This window comes from Equus przewalskii, chromosome 23 (genome assembly GCF_037783145.1).
Source record: "Equus przewalskii isolate Varuska chromosome 23, EquPr2, whole genome shotgun sequence".
NCBI classification, from domain to species: domain Eukaryota; kingdom Metazoa; phylum Chordata; class Mammalia; order Perissodactyla; family Equidae; genus Equus; species Equus przewalskii.
In genome coordinates this window covers 2,740,142-2,757,153 of record NC_091853.1, presented here as the reverse complement: position 1 = coordinate 2,757,153, position 17,012 = coordinate 2,740,142, and the positions used below count along the sequence as shown (strand labels likewise).

The following is a 17,012-nucleotide window of genomic DNA, read 5'->3' as shown; positions in this document are numbered from 1 at the left end:
CAGTATATTTTATTATAATTTTACTTCAATACATTTAAGAAGAGTATATGTGATGGGAGAGACTGGTGTGGCTACACTCTTTTCCCCACCTTTTCTGTTAAATGTATACAGGATAAACTCCCCTGGGAGTACTCTCCACTTATTTACCTTGATTTAATCTTATTCTTAAAATTCCTTACCATATTAAGTGCTCCATAAATATTTAATACAATAAATTTTATTATACAGTACATATATGAGTATGTCTGTTTACATACACTACATACACACTGTTTTGCACTGGCTTTTTTTTCTCTTCACAGTACATATCAAGGAGCTCTTTCTATATGTCAGGACCTTTATATCGACCTCATTCTGTTTGTTAATATTTGCACTATGTATCCCATTTTATGAATGTCCCGTATGTACCACTGAGAAACATTCGGTTTGTTTCCTGTATCTGGCTGCTACAAATAATGCTGCAGTAAATGTCTTCAAATGCATGCCTCTGGGTATATGAGTGTATATTATATATGTTGAGATTTATATATACAGTATATAGAGATAATAAATTATTAAAAATGGAAATTCTTGGTCAAAGGATATGTGAATTTGAAATTTAGATAAATAATGTCAAGTTGCTGTCATTAGATGTCATGCCAATCTTCACTTTCACTAGCAACAGTGAGGGTACCTACGTCTCCAACGCAGAGTATTCTCAAACTGTTTGATATTTGCCAATTTGATAAGTGAAAAAAGTGTCTCATGATTGATCAAATTCACGTTTCTTTAACTATAAGAAGTGGAGAATCTATTCTTCAGTTTGAAAGTAAGATCTACTGTTCAAGAGCAAGCATGCCCAGTAGAGGTAAGTGTTAGGTCCCTGGACACTCAGAGTGAAATCCTTTAGCTTTTCCCCTGCCAGGAAAGATGGAATGGCCGGGACACCCAAGTCTCAGCACAGTAGGATGAGTGAGGAAGAAGAGAAACTCGTGGCCTGACGCACCCTGTTGTTTGTTGCCTGAGGGACCCTGATGGGCCACAGGCGCATGTCCTGTCTATTCCCAGAATCCCAGGGTAAAAACCTGGAGAGGGAAGCTGCGGCCTTTAGCCCGCCAAAACTGAAGGACATCTTTCACCATCACATGAGTTCAGCAAACCAGACGTCAGGTCTCTGCCAGGCACTTTTCTAAGTGCTGAGGTCAATACTGAAGCTCTTCTGTTGACTGATGGATCCTTCACTTCCAAAATGATTTGGGGCAATCCCCTTGAGAGCAAGCAAGGGTGCAGAGAAAGGGGTTAAATCCGTGCCCTCGTGGAGATTACTGTGACAGGTCCTGGCAATGGGAGTGGCCAGGGGCACTCTAGGGCGGAAGCCTTAGGGTAGCTGGGATTGGGAGGAGGGTTGGGGCAAGGAGAGTCCTGGGCAGAGCCCACAGGTCAGACAGGAGCTGAGCTGGGAAAGACCAGCATCCACGGACTGGTCCAGTGCCCAAGACGCCCCCTCATCTCCCAGCTTGTTGCTCTGACCCTCCTCAGCCAAGCTTCCTGAGGGTTATTGGTCCCTCCCAGGGCTGTCGCATGTGGTGGGGCAGATTATGCCCTGCACAAAGGTAGCAGGGGGCCTGCACTCTGTTAGCCAACTTGCATGACCTGGCACAGGCTGTGTCTGTCCAAAAACTAGAGCAGAGCACCTTTTTCTAATTTGCACAAAGGGCATGTGCAGGTGACAGACTTGCCTCTATGTCTCCACACTCTCTTCTCTACCCGGCATGGTCTGCCTTCCACCCTTCACACTCCGCTGAAATCACCAGCACCTTCTCTTTTGCTGAATTCGATATGCTCATTCAGTCCTCATCTTATGTCTTCTTTCAATAGCGTTTCCCACCATCAACCACTTTCCTATCCTGGACTCTTCCTCCCTCGGCTTTTCAGCAGCCTCATCTTGGCTTTCCTCTTATCTCTCTGACTCTCCTTGATCCTTCTGAATGAAGCAAATTCTCTCCTCATTTTCCTAGAATGGCTTCATCTAGCCATGGCTCAGTTAACATCAACATGTCGTTGACTCCCAAACCTTCACCTCCAGTTGCACTCAGCTGTCCAGCTCCTACAGAACCCCTCTGCCTGGGTGTCCCATCGACACTTCAGGCTCACCACATGTAAAACATGCTCATTCTAGGTGATTCCTCTCTTGGAATTGACACTACCATTCACCCAAACATCCAGGCCAAAAAACTCATCCTTGAGGCCTGCCCCTTCCGACCTCCGTACGTTGACTCCATCTCCAGGTCCCGCTGCTTCTGCCTCCTTCGCAGTCCTCAAATTCACTCCATTCTTCCTATCTGCATTGCCACAGCCTTATCTAAAGATCCATCATTTTTCACCTGAACTGCTAAACTGATTTCTTAACTAGTTTTCCTTTTCCTTCTGATTCATTTCTCACCCTGTGCTGAGAAATAGCTTCCTAAAATATATGACTCTCTACTGCTTTCAGGATAACATGCAAACTATTTAGTCCCATATACACAGTGTCTGTGATCTGGCAACATAGAATCTCCAGAACTCGGACTCTGAATCCAGAATGCCCCACTGGAGTCCCAGCCCTGCCATCTCGCTACCTTCTGAACTTGAGACAGGTCCTTAACCCTGTCTTGGCGCCTTGGTTTCCCATGTGTGAAATGGTGTGATCGTAATATTTACTTCATGAGGATGTTGTGAGGATGTTGTGAGATGGTACACACAAAGTGCTTAGGAGAGTGCCCGGCACACAGCGCACGCTCAGGAAGAGCAGCTGTGATCTTTTTTGCTACCTGCCCAGGCTCACCTTTCACAGACCCTCACCACACACTCACCTCCACTCACACTCAGCCACTTGGGGTTGACATGTCGCTTCCCACTTTTGTCTCTCTCCTCTGGTTGTCCCTTTGCCTGAAACACCATATACATTTATCCTACTCCGACACTCACCACCCCAATCCCCCCAGCCCCTTGCCCAGCTGGTTCTTATTTGTCCCTCAGGATTCAAGGCACTGTCCTCCAAGAGCCCTCAGGAATCCTCTCCTGACTTCCCAGGGTAGAGGTAATGCTCTTTTCTGGGGTCTCATAGCTAATCACAAGATGTTTTAATGTTGGGTGGCCTGTCACCCTCATTCCTCTTTGAGGGCAGAAGTCATGAGTTATTTATCTTTGAATGTCAGGCATTTAGTGGATGCTCAGTAATAATCAAGGCTACCACTTACAGAAAATTTCCCATGTCAAGCAACACCATAACTGCTTTGCATAGATTATCTAGTTTAATCTCACAAAATCCTATGAGATAGTTGTTATTGTTATGTCTATTATGTAGAAGAGGATGCAAAGTCACAGAGAGGTCAAGCATTTTGCTCAAGGTCAAAAAGCTAGTAAGTGGCAGAATTGGGATTTGAATTGAGGCTGGCTCCAAAGCAGTGATGTTAGCCAGTACCATGTTCTGTTTGATAAATAATGAGAACCAGTGAATGAATAAATACATTCCCAAGGCAAGCGTCAAGTAAATAAAGTGGGCTTGGAAGCCAAGGGTGGCTGCCTAGCATAATACCTGACACACAGTAGGTGGCCAATAAATATTGCTTGACTGATTGAGTGAGAACAGACAACGGACTGAAATGGAATGGGTAAGAGAGGTGCCAGAGGTGAACGGGTGGGGTCTGAGAAAGCCCCATTTACCCACATGTGCTCCTGTGGTGTGGATGGCCTGCCTGCCCCAGTCTGTCAGTATTTTCATTGAAAACATATAAACATTATCAAAGGAATCAACAAATGGGCACCACGTATTAGAGCTGTTTGTTCTGAGACGTTGGTGTGTCAGCACCTCTGGTCCTGGGAATGGTGGATGCACGTGGTCAGGACGGGCTGGAAGCACCATGCCGGGGCCTTAGGATGAAGACCAAGTGGCATTTCTTCTTCCTCCTAGGAAAGGGTGCTCGTCTGGATATTTTCTTCCAAAAGCACCGTCTACGGTGAGCTTTATGAGAACCGTGTCAACATATCAAGCAAAGTCGACCAGTCAGATGCCTCCATCACCATTAGTCAGCTGACCATGGATGACAACGGCACCTACGAGTGCTCAGTCTCTCTGGAGTCAGACCTGACCGGCACCTCCAAGTCCCGTGTCCGCCTCTTGGTCCTCGGTGAGTGTCTCCATCTCCTTCCTGGGGTGGTAGGAAGAGGGTAGGCAGCGATGGGGTGCAAGGAGGAGAAGCGCCCTGGTGGCAAGATAAAACCAGAGGCAGCAATGCCTGCCAAGGAGCTAAGATTCCTCCCCTGATCCAGGCTGTCTCAGGGCAGGGGCGCTGCTCCTCCCTCTGGAGCTGAAGACTATTTGAGTTCTCTAGGAAGGGCCATGTGTCCCCAGGGCAGAGGAGAAGCCGATTTGGAGTGGTCCCTAGGGGTCAGCCTTGAGGATTCTGTCCATACTCTGTCCAGTGCTCCTTCCCCCACACCAACTCTTCTCTTTTTCTTGCCAAACTTATTAAAGAGAAGAAAAAGGGAAATCCTGGATCCTCTTGTAAAGAGCCTCACTGTGCCTTACTTTGATGTTGAGGGCCAAAGCGTGACTCTGGCAGGTGGTGCGTCCTTCTGTGTCATAAATTCAGTGAATCAGAGGAGGGTCTTCACATCAGCATCTCCCACCCCTCGGCCCCAACAACACGCTGTTGAGCAGATCCAAACTGCCTTTGCAATGTGTCCCAAGACGACCTTCTTTTCCTACAAATAACTTCTGACTGGAGTTTATAGTTTTCGAAGGATCTGGCCGGTCATCTACTTTAATACCTTCATTTTGTAGAAGAGGCCCGGAGAAAACAGCACCTGACTCGACGGTCATTGGACAAGCTTTAGTGAGCACCTGCTTCCTGTCCAAAACAGGAAATGGCCCCCCCTGGGCGGAAGCAGCACTTTAAAGCAAAACAGTGGGCCATTTTTCCTTTATTTTTTTCCCTTTACACTACTTAGTGGGATTTTATTTTTAATTGCGTAAGGTGGCTGCCTGGTTTTCGGAAGCATTCCAGGGTGTCAAACAGTAGAGCCCTGAATGAAGAATATCTGACTGTCTTCTTCTTCCACCCTACTGCCAACAAAGTAGTCGATGGGGACCCTGGTGTCTGCTCCTGCACACTCTCTCCACGTCCTTTCAACACACACACACACACACTTTTTCTTTCTTTCCTTTAAAGAAAAGAGACCATATTATAAAGATCATTCTGCAACTTCCTTTTTCTTAATGATGTTTCAAGGACATTTCTCCAGATCAAGACATGTAGATCTACCTAATAACAGCGTACATTCTGTCACACGGATGTCCTGTGATTTATTCCAGTGTCCCATACTGATGGACATTCAGGCTGTTTCTGTTTGTTTGTATGAACAATACTGAAACATGTATATATGTATATATACACACACGTATTGTTCATATAAAAAATATGTATACACATATTCTTTCACTGTGTTGTTTTTATTTTCTATTGGATAGATTCTTAAAAGTAGGATTTCTAGGTCAAAGACTATACCTTCATCCATACTGGCAAATTACTTTCCCAGAAGCAACTTACACTGCCATGAGCATTATATGAGCATGCCTGTTTTTCCATATCCTCACCAGTACTGGATGCTATCAATTTTTTAACTTTTATAAATTTTGTTAATTCGCCAGGTGAAAAAACTCAGTGCAGTCTAAATCAAAATTTTAATGGAATCCCCAGTCAGCTTCACGCCGCTCCCCAGCTTGGGCCCAACCCCTAAAACTCGGGGACCAACGCTGGGGACTGAGGGCTCGCCTCTGTTTGCTCACTTGCCTTAGCCCCTGCTCCCCGCAATTTCTGGCTCCTCTGGGGTCACGGCCAGCCTCGGGAGGGGAAAGTAAAGGGGAAAGGCAAGGCCAGGCCACCCGCAGCTCCCTCCTGGTATCACATAGTCCTCACAGCAGACATCCCACTACTGCTTCTTTTGTGGGGGTACATTAGCGGGTTCTTCAGAACCCCCATGGACCCCTGCCTGACACAGGTGGCGTGCGCACCTGCTGGCTGGACTCTCACATCCTCTGTCCTTTCCCACCCCGCCCCTGCTTATGGCCACTCGCTCCTGCTCTCTGCCACCCCCTCTGACTCCCTTTGGCCCATCAAGCAGCTCCCTGGGACAGAGTCCCTTCAGTGTGACATGAATTAGCCTGATCTTTACCCCGCTAAGCCCTGCACCACTGCTGCACTCGCTCCTCACCCTGCCATTGCAGCCTGCTCCAGCCAGCCCCTCTGGGCGAGAGGCAAGAGCCAGAGTCTGCCCTTGGGTGGGTCCCCACGTACCCAGGGACACCTATAAAGCCCTTCCATCATCACATCCAGGAATGGCACTGTGAGAACTTCCAGGTTTCTGCCACTCAGCAAGTCTCAGCCAGGGAGAGAGAGCCAGCTCCCGACAGAAGACCAGCCCAGTCTCCATGTGGGATTCTCTTGGTGCCTTCCTGGCCTGGCCTGAGATGGGGGAGATGCCTCCTTCCCTTCCCCCAAGAGAAGGAGGGGAAATGCTCATGAACCCCTATTCCTGAGAATCCTCTGCAAAGAAATCTCTTCCCCAATGATTCACTAGCCTTCTCTTCTGCGAGCTGGAGGAGGGAAACTGATAATCAGAGGATTTGTTCTTGGGATGGCTGCTGGGGGGTGCCTCTCATGCCTCTCCTCAGCACTGAGGATGCTTCCATCCAGGGTCCTCCCCCTGGAGGCTGTAGTGGAGAAACTGAGGCACGAGAAAGCCCTGTTCCGGATCCTGTTGATGTTTTCTGTTGTGAATTTTTGGTCTCTTGTCTTGCACGGGGTCTCTCACCACCACGTTTGGGGTTATAAAAATGAACTTAATGTTATTCTCTTGTGTCTGTAAGTCTTATTCTTTACCCTTAGACCTTTATGTGATCTGGAATTTATTTTTGTACATAGGATGCTAGGAGTCTAACTTTGTTTTCTTCCAAATGGACAGCCAATTACATCAGCATCATTATTGTACCAAAGAAACAATTATTTTCACACTGGAATGCCAGCCTTGTCACATATTAGGTTCTTACATATACATGGTTGGTTTCTTTACTCCTTATTTTGTTCATTTTCTTTTTGATTATTCCTATGCTGATATCATATGGTTTCGATAACAGTATATTTATAGTCAGTGTTAATATATATATATATTTTTTTTTGTAAGATTGGCACCTGGGCTAACAACTGTTGCCAATCTTCCTTTTTTTTTTTCTGCTTTATCTCCCCAACAGCCCCCCCCCACCCCCCCCACCCCCACCCTGCACCGCCCACGGAGCCCAATAGCTGGTCTCTCTGGGCCTCCTGCTCTGCAAACCGAGGGCCTTTGTCTTAAACAGAGAGAAAACTACCATCGACTTGCATGCCCTTTGCCTGTGTGAGTTGTTACAGGTAACAGCAAGTTCATAATCATTATGACTCCCATTTACTGAGGACCTGCTATGCGCCTGCCATCTCACTAGGTGCTTCGGGATACGATCTCATTCAGTCTTTGCAATCCATCCGTGAAGCTGGGTGCGAACATCCATGTTTAACAGAGGGGAACACTGAGGCTCGAGAGCTTAAATGAGCACTAGAAAGCCTCCAAGCGTTGATGAAAGCAGGGCTGCCCGGATCCAAAGCCCTTCGCCGGCTCCGCCCTGCGAGCCTGCCACGCCCAACCAGCAATCCTTTCACTTCGGGAGCATCCCCACTCCGAGATCTACTTAACTGTTCAGTGTGCCTTCTCTTTCACTGTAGCCGACGTAAGCTTGCCAATTGTGTTTGATCTCGCCGCCGTGTTAATTTGTGTTTTGCTCTTCCTGCACCCATGCCAACGAAAGAAGGTTGGAGGGGCAGAGCCGCACCAGCCCTGGATGTGCCCGTTTGCCTTCACTGGTCCACAGAACCCCGCATCTCGGACACATGGCTCACTGATAACTGAGATTCTGTAACTGCTCTTCCATGCCGAGGTCTGCGTGGGAGGCTGGAGCCTCGCCAGCCTATGGGCGCCTGCACAGTTGTTTCTGGGTTTTCCCGGGTGAGCTCTGATGGTCTTAGCGCTTTAGGAACATTTCCACCCTCTGTCATCTCATGGACAAGGCTGTCACCACCACACTTTATCGTCTTCCAGCGTTTTCACAGCTGTGTGCTTGTTGCCAAGCTTCTAGGTGGAGTGCTGTGATGTGGTTTTCTAGCCGGGTTGGTTGAATCAAGGGGCCTGCCTATCTGCGGAGGGCCCCTGAGTCAAGATCTCTAATGCCCGGAAGGATGTTAGAATGAGCCCATTTCTGCTCTGCTCTCCCTTCTCCCACTGTAGCAACCTTAGTCCAAACACAAATAAACAAACAGCTGTGTTTGGTGATCCCTTGCCTCTTTAAAAACACTGATTAAAGAAAAAATAAGAAACTAAACAGGAAAACATTAACCCATATTACCAGGTTTTCTGTTTCTCTGTTTCTTCCAGCTCCCATCTACATGCTTATTTATGCACATAATTGAATTTGTAGTCCAGCAACTTGGTGCTTTTCTCTTTTCATTCCACATCACGTAACACTTCCTGCTGCCTTAGCACTTACTGTTCTTTAAGATCCATGCCACTCCAGCTGGTGGATGCAGAGTCCCCTGGCCCTGGGCTGGACACTCAGGCAGTTTCCCATTAAAGCTATTATAAATAATGTTGCAACAAATTGTTTTATGTGCATAGCACTTACTTTTTATTTGCATTAGGTCCTTGGAGAGATGTTACCACGCCAAGAGAATGAGCATTTTTATCTTGTTTCTCTGCTGCACTTCCTCCTCCTTCCATTGCCATGGTCCCCCCCCCTCCCCCCCCCCCCCCCAGCTGAATCCCTCTCTTGTCTCCCCTGGTCCTCTCTGGCTAATTCTGTCTCCTTCTGGCTTCTCTTAAGTAGTTCCCATTTTCTTCTGGCAACAAGCTGGAAGGCAGCAGGACCCTACTCAGATGTGACTGTCTGATTCCCCTCCCCTCTCAAGGTCAGCTGCACTTTAAGAGGAACTAGTTAACTCAAAGGGCAAAGGATACACCTTTAATCTGAGATTATGGAACTCGGTGAAACCAATGTTTTGTTTTGAGGGAGAGAGAGAGGGAGAGGGAGACAGATCTTTTTATACTACATGTTAACAATTCCAGTAAAAACCTTTTAAAAAAAAGTTTTCTTTCCAAACTGCTTTGCTGCTAGGCTATCTTTAGGCAGAGATCTTTAATTACACGGGGCCGCCCATTCGGGCTCGGTGACCTCACAGCAAACTGAGGAGAGCAGGGAGCTCGCGGACAGGCGGAGCATGCGCCGTCTTGGTCACCCGGGGCAGCAGGTGGCCCTGGGACCCCGGACGGGCGGCGAGCGGGATCGGTCGTCTCCCGGCCTCTGGCGCCCCCTGACGGCTGCGGCTGGAGTCGCAGGCTTTGGAGAGACCTCGGAGCCCACGGGTCCCCTGCTCCCGCGCATCACTCCGCCCTCAGTAGATATCCCGGGAGCGTCTGCATTCTGTTTGGGAAGCAGGACGAGCCAGCTGAGGACTCGACGTCTCCACGAGTCCCGCAGGTCCGCGGTCCCCGCGGCGGGCCGAGGGGCCACGTGGACTCGAGCTGTCTGATTCCAGGTCCGCGCGGTGTGGGTGCTGGGGCTGAGGGGGCACCTCAGGGAGGGTCTGGACAGCGTGAGGGCAGGGGCGCAGGGGGTGAGGTGAGGAACCTGACCCCTTCCTCCACGAGGCTGGTCTCCTGGGGGTGGCTGGCCCCTCCTCTGCCATGATCTCTCCCGCTGCCTACGGCGCGAATGAAGGGTTTGCTCTCAATCAATCTGTTTCCCTTAGTAAATGGCTCGGCGCGCGCAGTTGGTCTCGGTATGGCCAGCCTCCTCTGCTGTGCTTCTCCAGGGCTCGGTGCCACCGGCTGGTGCCTCCGGTTCTGGCTCGCCTCCCAAGCAGCCTGCGCCTGCGGGCCCCGCGGGGGTGGCAGGGCAGGCCAGCGCTCCCGCTGGGGCCAGAGGCTGCGCCCCGTGCTGAAGGCACGCCCGGAACAGGGGTGGAGAGCGGGGCTCCTGTAACTCTGGAGAGGTCAGGAGACAAAGGCTGGCTCAGCACCCCTCACTTAGAGCGGATCCGCGCGGAAGCGGGGCCCCCCAGCCCTCCGCCCCCAGGTCCCTGCGAGCGGCGGGGCGGGTGGGGGCTGCTGGTCAGCGATGTCCGCGGGCAGCAGCCTCTCCCTCCCCAGGTTTTTCCGTTCCGGGGGCCTGGGCCAGGATGCCTGAGGCCTGTCCTTGAACCTTGGGCCTCTTAGGTTTAGGGACTGTCCAGCTGGGGGTGGCAGTGGGGGAATGCCTCCAGTCTTGCCCCTTGCTCGCCCCACACCCACTAAAACAGGAGGGGGTGTGGGGTGCACGCAGCAACCACGTGCCTGTTCCTGAGAGGAAGTACGGTGGGCTGCTGGCTAGAGGGGAGACCTGCGTCCTGGACAGCTCCCCCCCTCCCCCGGCAACTCTGGGTGCCCCCTGCCCCCAGCAGAGACAGGAACTGACTCTCCACGATCCCTGACCGCGCACCTGCCATCTGGGCTGTAGAGTGGGCAGCACTATTTATCGGGGAAGGAAACCACCCAGCGGTCAGGTAAAGAAAGGAGCGAGGGGACAGGCCTGCCTCTGAGGGATTCCAGTAATAGCCCACTGCACTGTGTCCTCCCCTTCCCACCCCCGAGGACACTGCCTGAAGTCCCAGGCACACTTTATGCTTCTTGCCTCAGAGCCTTTGCACAGGCTGTTCCCTCTGCCTGGAATGCCCTCAGCTCTCTTTCTCTGACCACCACCACCCCCCCCCACTGTTGGCCTCCTTTACTCTCACTCTTCCTTCAGGTCACAGCCCACGCTGTGACTGGGTCGTTGTCCCTTGTCGTGCCTTCTCTGTCCCAGCAGGCTCACCTCCTGCCTTGTCATGGTCCAATTACTTGTCTCCTGCCCCCAGTGGATTCCTTGGGCACAGGGACTCACTCACTGTGTCATCCCAGCACCCAGCAGGGTTAGGTGAACAGCAGGCCCAGTAATGGCTGTGGAATGGACCGCTCTGCACGGTGGTCGGTTAAGGATGCTGAGAGACAGGCATGGCTTCAGGCTTCGGGAATTCGGGGAGATCAGGTTAGGACTGTGAGCTGAGGGACCTCCTGGTTTTCGTACCTCCTTTCTGTGGGCTTCCCTTTCCGTATCTCCACCCCCCTGTCTACTCCCATCCCTTCCATCCTCATTCTTCACCCAGCATGCACCTCTGCTGCTGCCTGGGGTCTCTCCTCCCACCCAGGACTCGTGCAGTTGCATTTTATCAGCAAAGCTTCACTCGAAGGGAACATTCCTGAGACGTCAGAGTTGAGAGCTTTAACGCACGGGGAGCAGATTACGGCCAAACCCGCCAGCAGCCTGTTTTTACACGGCCTGTGAGCTGGGAGTGGTTTGTGCACTTCTAAAGGGGTGTTGAAAAAGAAGCAGCAGTGACAGAGACCATAAGGTGCCAACAAAGTCTAAGATGTTACCATTTGGCCCTTTACAGAAAAAGTCTGTTGTCCCCTCATTTTACAGGTGGGAACACTGAGGGACTGAAGGATTTACCTAAAATGGCACAGACAAGTCAGTGTCAAACGGAAGCCCCTGGGCTGGTGGAGCGAGCACTGGATCTGCTCTCAGCTCGGCCAGGCCCCCTGTCAAGTCCCCTCTCTGGGCCACAGGGTCCCCATCTTTATAATGGTGATGACTCTAAACCAGCCTCCAGGAGGCTGCCTCTCTGTGATGGTGACCGAGGACATATTTTGGGGTGGACTGATCTTCTAATGTTACCTCTCACCACCAGGCCATGGATTTCTCTGCCTGTGAACAAACAAGGCTGTACGTGCATGTGTTTGGTGGGAGGTGGCTGTCCCCAAGCCCCACCTGATTCGTACGGTCTCTTTGGTTCCTCCCCTACACAGTGCCACCCTCCAAGCCAGACTGCGGCATCCAGGGAGAGACGGTGATTGGGAATGACATCCAGCTGACCTGCCAATCACAGGAGGGCTCCCCGGCCCCTCAGTACAGCTGGAGGAGCTATGACCAGAGGAACCAGGAGCGGACAGGCCCGGCAGGTACGGGTCGGCGGGAGGCGGGCCCCACGTCAAGGACTGCCAAGGGAGACCCTGGGCTGACCGTCAGGTCCCCTGAAGGCCTCCCTGTCCCCCCACTGCTGTGGCACTGGGATATCTCAGATCTTCTCTCTAAGCAACATTGCCTCGTAATAACACCCACCTCACAGGTTGTCGTGGGAAATGGAAGGGACTCATGTCATGTGCTTAGTGGAAGCCCGCAGTGGAAAACTCATGTGTTCTTCACTCCCCGGAACTCAGTTCCCTTGAATGAGTGTGTGTGGGTAACCACTTTGTGCGAAAGCACCGAGGGGATTTTGGTTTGGTTATAAGTATGTCCTAGAGGACACATTTGAGGCCCCGGGTCTAACGCTGTGGCTCCACTCATGGGGGGAGTTCCCTGTCCCCGTCCCTATCTAGGTCGGTCCACCTCAGACTCCACTGAGCCCAAGTCCCCAAACGTGTCCCCCTTTATGGCCACAGCAGCTCCATGACCGGGCTGCCGGAAGGGCCCCTCCTTCTCAGGGAAGGAGACGGTAGGTTCAGCTATGGCTGCCAGGAGACCGGTTTTGTCTTGGGCAACTGGGTAATTGAGCTTCTGGTCAGGAAACAAACTGAAACAAGAAGGTACATAAACATCCCACTGTCATTGCCTTGAAGCCAACTGTGCGGGAACACTGGGTGGCATCCTGGCCTGAGTGCCCCCTGCCTGCTGGGCCAGCTGCACCCAGCGCTCCTGGAGACCGAGAAAGACAAAGCCTGAGGGTGACTGTTGGTTTAACTTGTGGGAGATCCTTCGGCTCAGTGTGGGTGAGAAGGACGCGGGAGGTGAAGAGTGGTGGGGCGTGCGGACAGCTGTGCTGAGAAGACAGGACAGGAGGCCCAGGGCAGAGGGATGGACGCACAGATCCGGGCTTCGCTCAAACCGGGATGACCTCTGTCACTCTGCCCTTCACTCATTTGAGGGGAAAACAAGAACTTTTAAAAGTAAAAAAAAAAAAAAGGATTACTAGAACCCACTTAATCTAACGTAAAGTGGAAGATGCCCCGTGGACTCCAGCAAGCTCCCAGTTTTGTTTACATACTTCTGGTTGGCACGTTTTCATTGAAACCATCTAGCAGCTCACCCTTGGCACTAGGCCTCCCCTCTCTGGCCTGGGAAGGACCCAGGGACTCCAGCCTGGTCACCAAGGTCTGCCATGGACACTGGTGAGACCTTCCTTCCAGTAAAGTGTGTGTAGCGGGGGCCAAAGCTGAAGGTTACAAGGTGGTGAAGGCTACTGGAGTTTATCCCCAGTGGTGTAACCCAGAGGATGCAAAAGGGGATCAAGGAAGTCTTCTCCGGGGAGGGGGCATTTAAGCCGGCAGTATAGCATGGTGGCTGAGAGTGTGGCATGGGCTCGAATTCTGGCTCTGCCACTTGTTAGCTGTGTGTCCTTGGCACGTTACTTAGCCTCTCTGCGCCTCTCTGTAAAATGGGCATTAAACTGTTATTTACTTCATAGGGTTGTTGTGAAGATCAAGTAAAAGTACACGTAAAGGGCCGAGACCAGGTAGACAGTAAGCACTCAATTAGTGCTGGGTATTACTTGCAGTTATGTGAGCTGGATCCTTAGGGATGAGCAGGCGAGGCGTGGAGCACAGGGCGGGAAGGGTGAGCCGTCGGTGTGGCGGCGCGGGAGCGCGCACGCGCAGGAGGCCCGGCGAGGCGGCGAGGGACTGCAGAGCCCGCGCGTGGGCGGGGAGGCCGGCCTGCCCCGTGGGCCGCGGGCCTGCGGGGAGCATCGCCTCGCAAGTGGGCGCCCCGCTTACAGCCCCTGCCTCCGTCAGGAAAGTCTCCTCGGGTTGTTAGAAGCCCAGACTTAGGGTCTCAGTGAGGAGAAAGCTGAGGACAGGAGAGGAGGTTAAAGGGGGATTCAGCTACTTGCTCTGGAAAAGCTTTATCCCGCCTCGGGGTCCGATTTGTGCAGAGTTGAGGTGGCGTCTGGGAGGCCGGGGAAGTGTGGTTAGTGTAATAACACAAGCTGGCACCTGATGGCTTCTCAAAGCCTTGGGTCTCCACGCCCCTGGAGGGTCTATCACGCCTTCTTCCTCTGGGGGTCAGTCCAAACCCGTATCTGACTTAAAACATGCCGGTCCACAGTAGAAGATTTGGACAGCGGAATTCCTCCGCCTTCTTACACCTGGAGACAGAATTTCCCACGTTAGAGATTGCTTCCTTTGACTTAGTAATCGGTGGAAGCACTACATCAGTGAAAAGAACAAGGAATCTGGAATCAGCAAACTAGATTTGAGTCCTGACTCCTCCACTTGTCAGTCACAGCTTCTCTGATCCTTAGTATCTTCATCCGAAAAACTGGCATGGTCGTTACACTACCTTCCCCGCAAGCCTGGAGGAGGGTGAGAGGAGATCCCGTGGGTGATGGCCCTGAACATCGTTTTAAACCCTGTCGCAGTCAGCTGAGCTTCATGCACTGACGGAGTAGGAATTTGGGTATGAAAGACGGAGGGAGAGGGAATATCTGGGGCCCAGACGCTTTAGGGGAGCGGCTTCTGAAGGGTGGGCATGGGCCCTGCTCCCGGCAGCCAGGGAGGGTCTCGAAGGCCAGAGGGGGCCGCTCGACCTGGTTGTTGATGGAGGGTGGCGGCAGGAAAGTCCAGGCTCGTCACCTTGGCGTGGGTGCCTCTGGGAGCCCAGAGCTGCCCTGGGGGCGACCGCCCGCGCCCAGCCGAGGGAGGGGGGAGCCGACGGGCCTGTGCATTGTCCTTCGTCACCACAAGGTGTCGCCACTGCGGCGGAAACTAGTTTTAGCCGGATTTCAGGAACCATAAGGTCCTTTTTCAGACTCAGAGCAGGTCTTGTGGCACTGGACGTGCTCGGGTTAATCGTGGAGCAGCTCCTGAGCCTGATGTCCACTCTTTGCTTCGAGGAACCGGGGAAGGATAGTGCTAACTCTGGACCAGGGCGCCACGCGTTCCCCTGCCGTGAACAAGGCCGGGAGCCCAGGGCTGGGCTCTGATGACCGACAAGGTCCTGGAGGCGGTCTGGAGTCTTCAGTCCTCGATCTGTCTGCGGTGTTCGGTGTACACCTGACACAGACCGAGTTTCACACGCTACAGTACTGATAATCTGATAAGGGCTCCACACCCCCTAAGTGTGTCCAGGGTCAGAGCATTTCCTAAAGTGTGTTCCTTCACGATGCCTCTTAAAAATAAAACAATCAATTTGCAGAATGAGACCATAAATGCCATAACCACTGTTAGAGACGCCCCGTGCTCCTTAGCATATTCGAAGCTCTCAGAGTTCTGTTGTTAAAAATTAGCCCAAGTCACCAGCTGTTATTTCTAGCTGGTGAGATTATGGATGATTTTTATTTTCCCCTCTGTCCTTTCCAGGGGCTTTCCCTGACCCTGCGGGTGAGATTAAATTCCCTTGCTCTAAACTCAGAGGGCACTTCCGCTCTGAATTCGAATCACCCTGTTAATAGCTACTGTTTCCTGTCTGTCTTCCCGGGCAGCCTGGGTGCCCCAAGAGGACAGGGACCTCTTCATCTTGTTTAGAGCTAATGTGACCAGCATATAAAGATTTTCTGGATTGGATTGAAGTAATAGTTTTATGTCATGTATAAATCTTTATAATGAGTATACATGGCTTTTATAATATAATTTTTTTAAAAAGAAAGTTGCCAGCTACTCCAGGGAGTTTTGGACCTAAAACAGGATTTTTGTTATGCTTTGTCATTTCTTAATTTTGTGACCTTGGGCAAGTCACTTGACTTCTCTACGCCTCCAGTTACCTCTCTGACATTGAAGATTGAAATATTTGTTCCATCTGCCATACAAGATTGTTGGAAGAAGCAGAGGACACTGTGTTTGAGGAAGTGAACTGAGTAGCATGTCCAGACAAGGAGAGTCCACACCGAGATACAGCCTTGCAAGAGAGTGGAGGTGGGGTGGGGCAGGGCTGGACACCAGAGGAACTGGCAAGAGAGGAAGCTGGAGTAATTGCCAGGCCAGCTCTGTGACGCTGGGACCGTGTTAAGAAGCCTGGCCGTGTTACTGAAGTTCATGGGCTGCCTCTGAAATGTCCACACAGGGCAGTGACCGGATCCTGTTTACAATTTAGAGGGTCTCCTTGGGATGATGTGTAACCACCTTATGAGGCTGGCTCTGCAGCACATTGGACGACAAAGGTCTCTAACTCTTCTCTCAAAATAGCAGTTACGACGAAGCATCTTTGAAGACAGGACATATAACTATGTCGAAGCATAAAGCCCCCCATTTCAAGGTGAAGAACTTCATAGGATCATCGATTTAGCAGGAAGGCCTCTCATGAGGACATGCAGACCATCCCCCAATTCAGTAGGATCAGGTGCCTTCACCCCCACTTCCAGATGAGGGAGCTATAGCTCAAAGAAGGTAACCGGCTTCAGTGGTGGAAGAGGAGTCGTCTAGACTGACAGCCTGTCTCCTCCCCACCGCACCCGCCAGACACACTCACACACACACACACACACACACCATTCGTGGCAGGAAAATCCAGAGATCAGAGTTCTTGATGTCTAAAGCCTTCTTCCACATGAGCACAAGCTAAGGGATTCAGTTTCTGAAGATCATAAAAGTGGTTATAATAATATCTTCTAGTTATAAAGCCTTGTCATGTAACATGTAACATATATCATGTCGCCTGGGCACGTACTGCACGTCGGGCTTTCTGCTGTGGGCTTATATGGATTAGCATGTCATTTTATGCTCACAGTTGTCCCGTGAGGCACTATTATTATTTCCACTTATAAATACAGAAACGGAGGCTCAATGAAGCTAAGTTACTTGCCCAAAGTCACAAAATTAATAAACGGCAGAAGCAGGCTTCAGAT

General features: G+C 51.2%; 1 protein-coding gene across 2 annotated transcripts in view; it reads left to right on the top strand.

Annotated features, from left to right (window-relative positions):
* GPA33 (glycoprotein A33) overlaps nucleotides 1–17,012 on the top strand; it is a 36,563-nt gene that overhangs the window by 16,211 nt on the left and 3,340 nt on the right. For both annotated transcript variants that reach the window (XM_070590969.1, XM_070590970.1), the window contains 2 exons: nucleotides 3,932–4,148; nucleotides 11,986–12,138. In XM_070590969.1, coding sequence (XP_070447070.1) covers nucleotides 3,932–4,148; nucleotides 11,986–12,138 — 370 coding nt within the window. The remainder of the gene's footprint in view (nucleotides 1–3,931; nucleotides 4,149–11,985; nucleotides 12,139–17,012) is intronic.